Source organism: Pituophis catenifer, unplaced genomic scaffold (genome assembly GCF_029215685.1).
Source record: "Pituophis catenifer annectens isolate HBS135680 unplaced genomic scaffold, rPitCat1.0.hap2 SCAF_6, whole genome shotgun sequence".
Classification (NCBI taxonomy): Eukaryota; Metazoa; Chordata; class Lepidosauria; order Squamata; family Colubridae; genus Pituophis; species Pituophis catenifer.
This window is the reverse complement of record NW_027256886.1, coordinates 40,462,973-40,476,128: the sequence shown is the minus strand read 5'-3', so window position 1 is coordinate 40,476,128 and position 13,156 is coordinate 40,462,973. Positions and strand designations below refer to the sequence as shown.

The 13,156-nt window shown below is 35.0% G+C and overlaps 1 protein-coding gene across 1 annotated transcript in view; it reads right to left on the bottom strand.

Annotated features, from left to right (window-relative positions):
* Positions 1-13,156, bottom strand: part of UGGT1 (UDP-glucose glycoprotein glucosyltransferase 1) — a 46,790-nt gene that overhangs the window by 19,813 nt on the left and 13,821 nt on the right. Inside the window, exons 15-25 of the mRNA XM_070945140.1 lie at positions 12,518-12,603; positions 11,796-11,931; positions 10,632-10,763; positions 9,638-9,802; positions 9,146-9,266; positions 7,571-7,669; positions 4,907-4,930; positions 4,316-4,410; positions 3,226-3,432; positions 2,925-3,056; positions 953-1,083 (exon numbers count right to left, since the gene is read on the bottom strand). Of these exons, the coding sequence (XP_070801241.1) occupies positions 953-1,083; positions 2,925-3,056; positions 3,226-3,432; positions 4,316-4,410; positions 4,907-4,930; positions 7,571-7,669; positions 9,146-9,266; positions 9,638-9,802; positions 10,632-10,763; positions 11,796-11,931; positions 12,518-12,603 (1,328 nt within the window). The remainder of the gene's footprint in view (positions 1-952; positions 1,084-2,924; positions 3,057-3,225; positions 3,433-4,315; positions 4,411-4,906; positions 4,931-7,570; positions 7,670-9,145; positions 9,267-9,637; positions 9,803-10,631; positions 10,764-11,795; positions 11,932-12,517; positions 12,604-13,156) is intronic.

The following is a 13,156-nucleotide window of genomic DNA, read 5'->3' as shown; positions in this document are numbered from 1 at the left end:
TGCAAGAAAACAAGCAAGCTCAGAGAGCCCCAAGGATCCCAGATGAAACTCATTCTGTAAATAAGAGTGAAGTTGTTTTTCATTTGCTTTTCAAAGAGAAGCAATGCGGAGTTAATCCTCAACTTACAACCATTCATTTAGTGACATTTGAAGTTACAACGGCACTGAAAAGAGACTTATCACCGGTGTTCACATGACTGTTGCAGCAGCATTCCCAGAGTTACGTGATCAAAATTTGGGCACTTGGCACCTGGCATGTCTTTATGACAACTACACTGTCCCCAGATCATGTGATCATCATTTCTAACCCTACCTGGCAAAGTCAATGGGGAAGCCAGATTCAATTAACAACCGCATGATTCACTTAAGAATTGCAGTGATTTGCTTAGCAATTGTGGCAAAAAAGGTTGTAAAATGGGGCACTGTTTTGCTTAGGAACAGAAACTTTGGGCTCAATCATGGTCATAAGGCGAGGGCTACTGGTATCATGTTTTATACTATCTGCTCATGTAGTAGTATTATAAAATAAGGTTTAAATATTTTCAGTCAAGTGTTCTTCGAAATACTATGAATGGGAGATAAACTATAATACCCCCTAACACATTAAAGATATTGTGCTACCAGGGAAAATGTAAAGAAAAGTAACAGAATCAATATAAGTTAAAATCTTACAATACAATCTCTCTACATTTAAAATCACCTGGATTTTAAAGGAATGTCTGTATCCGCAAAATAAATTTGGAATATACCATTCTATTTCTGCCTAATACGCCCTGGTTTTGCCAAAGATATTATTTTTCTGTTTTTAATACACAACTACCAGTACCATTATGTGGAGGGTGGCATGACAGAGGAAGAATCTCTCTTATGTATTCTACAAACACTGAAACCACCAACAGAGCTCAGTAAAGAATTTCACTTCCTTTCTATAACCTACTCAATTTTTACTTACAGATCTTCTTCCACTCCTAACTGCTGTACATGAGATTTTATTTTCTGCCCAGATGTCTTTACAATAATATTTTCTAGCAAGTGGAAGTCATCCTGGTTAAAAAGCTCCCCAGCTTCCAATGGACCAATAATCTGAAATGAAGATGAAATGGTATGATCATGATCACTACGAAGTAATCTGAACCAGACATATCCTGCAACATGTACAGTATCTTAACATGCATTACCATTGGGAATACAACACATACAATAGCTTTGCATTTTTTTTTGAACAGTAAAAAATGGCAATCTTTCATTTAGATTGGTATCAGTACTACCGTGTCATATCAAGTGAGATTTCACATGAAACAGGGTCATTCTGATTATGCCACCTAGGCATAAAAATATTCTCTTTCAAGATGTTTGTTCAGTTTCTCTTAGTATTAGGCTCATTGACATTTGAGGTTGTATTAACTTTTACTGCCTGTAGGATCAATGTGCTGCTTGATTATTTGATCCAATTGTTTTATTTTGATTTTGTTGCTAATTGTTGCTAACTACCTTGGTAGTCTTTCACAATAAGCAAATATTTCTACATTGAATGTCCCAAAGATGACTTTCTGGTTTTTATTTGAAGATGTTTCGCTTCTTATCCAAGAGAGCTGAAGAAGTTTCTTGGATGAGAAGCGAAACATCTTCAAAGAAAAACCAAAGTCCAGTTGCCTCTTGAAAAAGCACCTTTGGGACAACCATGACCTGAATGATTGAGAATCTGCATAGACTTCTACACTGAATGCTTACTACACACTATTATTAGTACAAAAAACCAGAAACATTTCACTGCTAGATGTTAAGCTGTAATTCCAATACACAATTTTAAAGACTGAAGCTGGGAACAGCAGAATAAATTAACCCTACCATAGCTTAAAATAATACAAGCACTTTAAATAGCTGTTAATATGGAAAGTAGGACATAAGTACTCTGCAGCACAAAAAGAGAAGGTAAAATGCCTGGGAAAATAAGATAGGTTTGTCTGGAATAGAAAATAATTGAGGGAGGACCAAATTTGCCTCACTGGAAAAGTATTTCAAAACTGGAAGTATAAGGATGGAGGGAGGGAGATGCCTTCAGCTTTACAGCAGTCTATTAAGTTCTTTCTGTGCAAATCTTAGTATCACAAAGGAGTTATGCAGGACAACATATTCTAAGATAAATGCTAATATAAACCTATTCTGAATAATCACCAACAAGCTGGAGTTGGAACATATTAGCACAGATTACAACACCACATTTGCCTATAAAAACTGGTCTGATTATTACACTCATGCAGAAAGAAGCAGCTGATTGTTCCCCAATTTTTGGAGATTAGGACAGGCAAACTCAGAAGTGTTTTTTGGTGCTAGTGCTGAATATTTCAAAAAGTTTTGGGGTAACAGCTGTGTCAGAGTAGTCTGCCTGTCTGTGCTTTGTGGATTTGATTTTTGCAACAAACTCTGACAAGCTGTTCCAATCTTGACCACCTTCTGAAAGATGTTCAAGACTTAATTTTTCCAAACGAAATTTGGTTTTGTAACACCTCTTTGTTAGGCTTTGTATGTTTATGGGTTTTAGATCTCGTTATATTTCTCTATTAATAGCTGTAAATTGCCAAGAGATTGTTAGATTATGTGGGGTAAAAATCTAATAAATAAATGAATAAATAATAACAGATCATCAGAACTTCAAGTTCAGAGATAGAGGATTCACAGTTGAAAATCGATAAACGTACACTGTAGCAAAGAATGTACATAATAATTCTGTTTTAAGAAGCTCATTTTATCATCTTTTTAGAGTCCCCATAAAAGGACTTAAAATTATGGTCAGGAGTTTGATTTACATTAAAATGAATCCAAAATTAGCATTCTGTTCTGTAGAGGGGGAAAAAAGTACCACATTAGGACCAGAGACATCTGCAAGTAAAGCCTTTCTCGTTTTATAAATATAAATTGCTCACCCTTCCGTTGCTAATCACCGCTCTCTGTCCTTTCTTCAGTTTAAGAACATCCCTGCAGTACACAGCATGTGAAAGAATAAAACCCACTTCAGGAGCTTCAAAGGCCTCTTTAAATGTATTGATTTCCATACCCTAGAAAAGGGAGGGGGTAAATATTTCATTAAAAGACAATGTGATGCATCTTATGCTGTCTGGTTACTTCAGAAGGAAGCTGGAATTTAGAAAGAATGTTGCTGTGTTTTGCTATTATTCCTACTGTGTTTGTTTATCTTACAGTAAAAAAGCCATCTTCAACACTTACTCCAACAGCAAATTCTGTGATATCTGTTCCATCCTCCAGCATCTTTGCATTTTCCTCTTTGAGTAATTTTGTGATAAAATTTTTGGCATTGTTTGATGTCTGTGTCTGCAAGGCTGCCCATATGGCCCTGGCAATGATTGTGTTTTCAGCTGCTGGGTCTTCACTGGGATTGTTAATCACACCAATCCGAATAAAATTACTGGATTTCTACAGAGGAAAATGAAATGCAGATTTAAAATGTTATTTTACAGTTCTTTAGTGAAAGAAAGAGCTGTGACAACCAGCAAGTCAGCTTTTTTTTTTAAAGAGAGATCACAAGCCAGTTTAATATAGTGATTAAAACACTGACTCAGAAACTAGAAGACTGTGAATTCTGATCCCACTTTAGGAATGAAAATTAGCTGGGTGACTTAGGCCAATTAAGCCTGGATTAGATTTCTACATCACTGCATATTAGGGACCATGTGCGTCTGAAGTTCAGGGATGGTTGCGTAGATGCAAATGTGCATTTATATTTCTACAAATGTTAACATTCTGGCTAGGAGGTGCTTCCTCTACACAACACACATTTGGGATTTAGGAGATATGTGTGTCAGCCCGTCTGCAGCCATCTGCAATCTAGGCTTATCCATCAACTTCTTAGGTATGCGGCAACACCTAGGTGCAGTTATGGGCAACTCTACATCAAGCTTCATTCTTTCTCACCGAACCCATCTCACCAAGGTTATTGTTGTAGGGAAAACAGGAGGAAGGAATATTAGGTATGTTCACTGCCGTGAGTTATTTATTTAAAAAATGGATAAAAACCTAAAAACTAGTAAGAGGAAATGGAAGATTCAAGCAGTCCTGAAAAATGGAGCCAATGACCATGGCAGAATGAAGAACTGGCATGATGAGTAGACCAGCTGTTTGATAATTCCTCTCCACCCAAGGAGAGCTTTTGAGACCCTACACAGGGCAGTCCCCATTTGAAAATATAAACGCCTAATAGTTTTTCTTGTCTATCTTATCTATCTTCAAAAATCAAACAAGTGTTAAACTCAGTCTTCCCCCTCTCCCAGTTTTTCAATGAAGATTGTTAGTTGCATACTTGGTGTTTGATAGCATCATATAACAATTGTCTTCCAGATGGTTTATCAAAATCTCCAACGATCCAAAATGTCACTGGCCTGACAAAAGTATCATCTGTGTAAGAAAAAGATAAAAGGAAGAAAATTGAATACGATCCTGTCATAATGCATAATGCACATATTGGGCATGGGCAATGCATAGAAAGCAGTTTTTAGACAATATCAAAATCATTGGGGTATTAGTATTTATGAAGAATGCTACTTATTTTAAATCAAGCCTATTTTGCAAAGAGTGAAAAATAAGCATGTGCATGTGATATCTTATGAAGTTGTTATTCTAATGAAGTTATTCTAATGAAATTACACAACTAATTTCAGAATATTTTTTAAAAGCAATATAGAAAACCTGCAAGAAAGTTAAGAGATACGTTAATATTTATACAAATACTATTCATTCAAATTGTTATTCAAAGATTTCTTAAAAACAATATGCAATGATTTCTCATTCGCAATAAGTCCTAAGCCAGTAAGACTTAAAGACCACATTCCTTAAAAGATTAAAATTAGTAATAAAAGTGTGAGAAAGAAAAAGAAACACTCAAGTTCATTACCATAAATTTCCTTGGAGGACATTCCTGACAAAAGTAAAACAGGAAAGAGTGGAAAAACATAAAATTAGTTTACAGAATTGACCTCATTAAATATCCTTGAGCCATTGTAGGGCATATAGTACCCTTATAACCAACTCAAATGAAAATCAACTAAGAATTACTTTGTTTCTATCAAAAGGAAAATAAAACTCTGTATCTCAAAAATGTATCGCATCTGATTTGAAATCAGGTTTCCCTACCAGCACCAGCACCTGACTTCTAAGGTCTGTTCTTTTTAGCTACACTTTTGAACTTCTTTTACTAGAATTATTTTTCTCCCTCAGATGAAAGAAAGACAATAGCCTAAATTGCTCTTTTCTCCCAAAGAAAGCAAACAAAATTGTTGCCTTTCCTTTGCCAGAAATATTGGTAACAATTTGCAGGAATGTTTATCCCTAATGTTAAAAGAAGCTTCTTGCTTCACTTGTTCTTCTGTTAAACAATTATCTAGCATGGAATCTGCAGCCCACCATACTAGAAGCTTTCAGAGGTATCATAACTAGCCACTATTGCCATATTTGATATTTAAAGTCTGAGAGTAACAAAATAATACATAGGAATGTTTCACTGTCTTACCAAGGCCAGAAGAATGTGACTAGAAGAGTTTCTGCAGTGAAACCTAATCTGAAGCTAGCCAGTCAATTTCATGCTCTGTTGGATGAGACTAGCTACCCCTCCAAAAATACAGGCCCATCATGTCTAAAGAAGTGACTTCTTTAATTAAACTTGAACTATTCCTTCCATAAATAAAACTGAAATTTATTGGCCTAAACTAGGGGTGTCAAAATCAAGGTCCGGGGGCTGGATCCGGCCCGTGGGGTGCTTAGATCTGGACCATGGGGCCGCCCTGGAAACAGTGAAGGACCAGCCCGCGGTGCCTCTGCCAGCAAAAATGGAGCTCAGGAGGGCCGCCCGTTTTCATGGCAGAGGGTTGCAGGAGGCCATAGCAGCTGAAAACTGAGCACGGGAGCCTGTTTTTGCCTGCAGAGTGCTTGGGCCGCCACAGGCGCCCTGACACGAGTGATGTTGAGCTGGCCACGCCCACCCTGGCCTCCCAAGGTCAAACACAACCCTGATGCGGCCCTCAATGAAATTGAGTTTGACATCCCTGGCCTAAAGCGATTTCTACTGCAGAAGTAAGACAAAATTTTGGAGTAACAACTCCCCAGTTCTCATCTAGATTTTCAAGCTTCCATTACTAAAAGTCATTCAAGGAGTAATAATAAGAGAATAAGAGAGAATAAGAGAAAGTTGAGGATACCCATACACTTAAATGGTGTTTCCTAGACATTGGATGAAATATTTTTAATATAGTTGCTACTTAAAAATCTGGATGTGCATATTAATTTAATTGGACTACTGAATTTGTTCACTACTTTTGCTCAAATGTTTAAGGTGATGTAGGAAACAGAATTAAATCAGAAACATCTGAGATACAAATATCAATGTAAAATATCAAATATTTCAGGATAAGATAGGACAGGACAGGACAGCACAGGACAGCACAGGATAGAATGGGGATGGGGATGGGGATGGGAAGGGAACGGAAGTGGAGTCATATATCAGCAATAAACAGTAAATATAATTTCTATTATGCAAAAAGATTACCTATCATCTTCTTTGGTTAGTAGGTGTCATAACTACAATAACTGGTAAGATTTATATATATTATCCTAAGCTATGAATGCTGAACTAGCCATACTGGTTTATTAACACATAATATTACAATATTATTCACAATTTAAATAATTAAATTCACACAAAATCCAAACTACATTTTGGCTTAGCAGAATCTGTGAACTCAGCCATTGTAGCTTAATCAGCATATCATGCTTACAACATGCAATGGTTTATTGCAGAATGTGAACAGTGTCAATTTAAGAAGTTTGGATTTTTTTTTCTGAAGAACTGCTATGCTTATCTGGCATAAAATTATTATATGAGCATTGGTTCCCCAGTATTCCTTATTTTCTCAGTTACGGATTATGATGATTGCAACCAACATGAGTAATATAGATAAAATTCAACGCTTATTTATAAACAACGTTGGCAATTGACCACAGTTGGATTTATAGAAACAAATGCATAATATAGCAGGGCAGGAAAGACGTGGCAGAAAATCATGTATTGCAAATAAACAATAGTATAGTATAGCACAGTGGTCCCCAACCTCCCCGGCTCCGCGGACCGGCAGCAGCAGTGGCGTGGAGGGTAGGGAATGGTTTTGTGTGCACATCTGCCACTTGTACAAATGGAGCTTTGTGTACTTGCGCGCTCACCTGCCACTTGCGGAGCCCAGTTCCCAATAGGCCGCGGACTGGTAGTGGTCCGCGGACCAGAGGTTGGGGAACCCTGGTAGAGCAGACAAAAGGTCAGAGGAAAATCATTTCACCTTGAAATGGAACCTTTTTTTTTCTAAATTATTCTAAATTATATTCTGCTCCACAAATTACAAAATGTAAATGAAGATTGAGAGGGAATATGGTTTAAACTAGCATAAAGAGTCACCAGAAAACCTTTAAGGCTTCATTAGTCTTTTCAACAAAATACAACTGTACATAATATGGTATACATATTTTCTTCATCAGATGCAATACCCAAAGAAGAAATAACTCATAACTGTACCTTTTTTGGTTAGGTAAGTCATGCTGTTGGCTATAGCAGCTGTCTTGTCTTTGGAATCCAAGGTGCTAAATCTAGCATAATCATCCACATAGAAATTATCTAGAAAAAATAAATACAACTGTGATAAGTCTCAAAAAGAGAAATATTTAACAACGTGAGCAAATAGAATGAGACACCTTAGCAGCAAATCATTTATAAGCACAAGCATTGTCATATTAACATTTGAATGTTTGATTTTATAGATCTGACAAAATCAAAACTATCTTGGTACAGTATGCATTTTATGCAAACACACCTCCTCAAATATGTAAGGGATTTACATTCAGGTGGAATTGTCAATTATTCATCAAAATATTTCTGTCCTCTGCTTTCTTTTAATATCTTCTCAAATTCCCAATGCTGCTTTTGAAGGTTGCATGATATTCTATTGCTGATATGAAGAGACTTTCATGTAGGAAAGAAAGAAATAAAGCCCCCCCCTCCATATGTGGATTTAAATATTTTTAGGCATGTATGAAGGAACTCTGCATCCCTTACATATTTGAGGAGGTATTCTGTTAAAAACTTCTTTAATAAAAATTATTTTAAAACAGATGAAATCTTACCTCCTGAGTCTTGAAAATAAAGATTTTAATAATACATTCCTTGACAGGCAAAAGATTGTACATGTATACATAATACTGCATCAAGGCAGACAAACAAATATACAACACATATTTCCACTCTATTTTCTGTTCTTTTTACAAGTACTCTCTACTGCTTTCAATCTAACCATTCACCAATTTATAACACAGCTTCAATGAGGTGCAAGAGATGGAGTCATTGTAACAACTTGGTCAAGAACCTAGGTTCAGAAGTCATATTAAATCATTGCCAAATGTGGTGCTCTCTAAACTTGGTTGTTTTCTTGCAGACATTTCATTACCCAGCTAGATAACATCATAAGTACAATAAGGGAATAGGATACTAACTCAGACAAACAAGCTAACAGTAAACAACAGTCTAGTCAAGGAACCACTGAGAACATTCCTACCAACACTGACAGGGCAAGCCACTTGTATATAAACAGAGACCAAACCCCACTTCTTCTAGCACTGACGATATTGCCTAGTTGGATAATGAAACATCTGCAAGAGAAAACCAAGCTCAGACTATTGCTATCATTGCAGTTCAACTATTGGTATCATTGCTAAATATTAGGTTCCTCTGAAATCATACGTATCTTCTTCTCTTCACCTAGTATGACTACAATAAGAGTTTGTAAATATTAGTTTTGTTTTCAAACAGCACATTTAATCTATGACAAGCTACAATTAGTTTAAACAATAAACCAGGGTTTCTGATCCTGGGTTTTCTAAACATTCCATAGTGTAACCTTTATTGTTTTTCACAATAAAGGAACAATTGCAATTGGTTTACAAAGGAGGGTTATGCTTTCAATTGCCTCCTTTTGATTAAACTAGAACTGGGGGGAGGTGGGGGGTGGGAGCAGACTTATGAACATTATGTGAAACAATGATTTTTTTTGTTATGTTCCAAATCAAGCTTATTAGAAATGCTTTATATTGGCCTTACTATTTGCAGTTAAATCTAGATATTCTCTGTCAGACATCAATATCCGAGAGTTGATTCTTGGAACAACATTGGGTTGGGTCATGATATATTCAACTACATCCTGATCATTGGACAATTCACCCTGAAACACAGATCAAAATCAAAATGCTGGAATTATTTGGAAAATCAGAATAATAATAAAAAAAATCATTTCTTTAAAAAATTAAAAATCATTTACATGTTGTACTCCACTGTTATAAGATTGCCACCATGTTACTTCTGTACATCCACTAAAAAGCTGATTTATTTCTGTAATAGCTTATCTCATACCACATTAACTACTTTTTATATGCTGTATATTGTATATACGCCATTTAAAAATATTTGGTAGTACAGTGATGATTGCTTGACAAATCTAGATTTAAAGCTCTTTTAACGAACACAAAATAAGCTGTAACACAAAAATATTCTATCAATTTCTTGAAACTCTTGATAATCAGAACTCTAACTTACCAGGTACACAGCTCTTTGGAAATAGCTAGTGGTTTCTAAGATTTTATGCATAGTTACTGTTTCTAGTTCATCTGGATCCAGTTGTTCTTTTTGAAGTGGCATTCCATTAAAAAGCACAATGGGTAGAGGACCAACACCAGTCTGTTCATAGTAACTATATCCTTCCTGAAATACAAAGAAGACAGACAAAGTACAATGACTTTCCTATTTTCTATTACTACATACTCCATTAATAGGTTTTATGAATAAACTGTACCAACATAGCACAATATCCTTACTGTACTTTACACATTATTTATGAAGTATTATTTATCCATTCAATCTAATTTAAATGCAAACATCTGGAAGAAATATTCTATAAGTAGACCAGATAGCCAGTAGAATTAGTAGTTCCTATTTGATAAAAGAATTTTGTGCTGAAATATCATTTATAGAAATGAGTTGAAAAGCAGGCTGGATAATTCTGGTAATTGAAGTTCACACATCTTAAAGTCGCAAGCCTGAAAAGCACTGATCTATGGGGATATAATAATGAAAATAAACTTTTAAAATAATTTCCCCAAAGTTCAAAGCTCAGATTTCTCCTATCTAAACCAGGTGTGATGGGACTACTATTTTAAGAATTCCCAACCATCATGGATAATACTGACATATCGGGGGAGGGGCATACATTTGGTGAATATTTGTGTCAAGTACCATGCATAGAATTAACTCATCACATTGGTTTTCTAACTTCAATAATGAAAGAAGGTTGCACTGCTTGCTTCTTATTCTACCTGTATTTTGATATATAATCATTAAATGAAGATATAATCTTCACTAAGTACGTATAATTTATTTCCTGCACAGGAAATTATTTTACTAACTTTAATTTTTGATACTACCTCAGGCATATACAAGTAATTCCTTTCCATATACATCTGAAGTATGATATGTATGCTTTATATACTGATGTTAAAAAGTATAAACAGTAACAATAATATGAATTCCTTACCTTCCTATTTTGATCATAGGCAGAATCAATTCCTAAAATGCTGTTTACTTCTACATAGGGATACTGTTTTTCAAGAACACTAATCACATGTTCCACCTTCAATTTTTCTCCTGCATTCACTTTATTATACATCTGTAACAGGAAATATGAAATACACAATCTTCAGAATATTACTGAAACATCCCTCCTCTAACACCTACTTGGCATCACTTTTTCTCTTCCTCCAAACTAGTTCAAAACTGGCCATGATGTCTAGTGCTTTGTTTTTTACTCACTCCCCCACCCCCACCCAATAATATATATCTACACAAGACAGTGTAGGTGTACTGTATCTTTTTAACCTCACAAATATGTTCAGTATTTTGTATAGGAACAATACGTTTATTACCTGTTTTATTGGAAGACTGTGTAACCCTCAAAATTAGTGTATCACGCAACACACATTTTAAAATGCATTAAACACTGTTCTTGTTATAATTCTTATAGGTTCTTATTGATGAAACAATTTTTCCTTCTGACTTTTCTCTGAAGAAAGTGTCTAGTATGTTAGTATGACCTCATGAAGGGATAATAAAGTTAATTTAATTTAAATGGGCCTCTAGAAGGGAATCATTTATGAAAATAAACACCATTAAAGTTAGGAGAGATGGAAATATTCCCTTCTGTATATGAGTCTTCTCTAGAGATAGCTAACTTCTCATAGCATAGATATAACAGCAATGAAGAGAAAAGAGAGTGGAAACTGAAAGAGAAAGAGAAATTCTAACAAATTTCCTGATAGGTATATATTGTCCTTCACTGGTATCAATATAATTACAGAATGAGAAGGAGAAATGAAGATGCATTGGGTAATATTACATCTCTTTTTCTCAGACAAATCATAGGCAGTCTAGTTTATCCTGAAGAATAAAGAAAGATGCTTTGCCTTTTCAGAAGGAAATCTTTTCAGAAACAAATAGGCTTTAGGAACAAACTGAGTTTAACTCTTTAAGATTATTGTACACTGCCCAGAGTAACTTTCTGTGAGATGGGGAGTCATATAAATTTGATTATAATAAACAAACAAACTCAATAATACCAAAGAAACAACTCTCTTTTCATTATCACAACCAAGGGCCAAAGTATTTGAAATATATTTACATTCATATGGGACATATTACTCACAGATATAATTGTCTGAAATGCATAATTCGTATCTACTTCCTGTGCCACATAATTATATGCTCGAAGGAGAGCAACTCCAGCATCTTGTAACCCATCAACATCTTCGGAATTATCAACTACAAATACCAGGCCAATCCTATTTAAAAGAAGGATTAACTATATTCAAAAATTGAAAGTGTGAACTTGGTACATGATTCAATGGCAATGTCCATCATTTTGGTAAATGCAGATTCTGTCCATTCCCTAACAGCTATCAAGAAAACAGGAATGATTATGGATCTACCAAGCATAAACAAACCACTTAATCTCTGCTATTATTAAATATGTTAAGTACTCTGAAAGTTATATACAGCTAAAATTTGGAACAATCAGATTACTCAACTTCAAAAATAAACATAAACATTCTTAAACATGATAGATAACTTTGTAGACAGACCAAATCATGTGCTAGTGCAATAACAAAACCAACACACAGAAATGGTGAGGCATGGGAAAATGTTCTGATATATATAATTCACATTTGTCAACAAACTCAAATGGGCTCTATTTCATTTTTCCCAGACGGTTAGGAAAAGGATGGGAAGATTGCATGAATACTAATGAGACTTTCAATATTCTGAAATGTTTTCTTTTCTCAGGATCAAAAAGGGGAATAGATGAATAGATATATCAGCTTCAAAAATAAACGTAAAAGTTCTGAATGGAAAAAGCTACAATTTTACCTCAGTGGTATATGGTTAGACAGGAACATTTCAGCCACACCTAGCAATTCTGTTGAACTCTCATGGGATGGATTTAGGAGAAGCACCTGAACAAAATTAGGAATATGAATTTCATTCAATATTTCTGAAAGAATACAATGTACAATTAGGTCTAGCAAAAGCAAACAAGCCAAAATATAACATTTAAAATAGGTCTGCCTAATATATAATTGTTTCCAAGTGCGGCCAAATTCCAAAGCTTTTTAAATTAGGGCTTCAGTTGTCTAATAATTATATCTTTAGCATGCGGGTCCAAGGAACAAATTAAAGCAATGTACAAATCCATGGCATGAACAACCACAATCTCCTTCCAAATTCATATACTTTTCCTTCTCCACATGGTTAATCCTAACTTATACTGTTCCTTGTAGACAAGGATTTGTCCTGATAGCTAGAACAATGAACTCTGGATAGAATTAAAATGAGATAACATAACAACTACAGTTTCTGAAGCTAATTTACTATTATTCCTAGTTTGTGTAAAAAAGCTATAATTAACTAAATGCAGAAGAATCTTCTCCTTTCAGCTACATATTTTATACAAGCAAATGAACAAATGCAGACATTTGTTTTATCTGGCTTCATAAGTTAATATTGGGT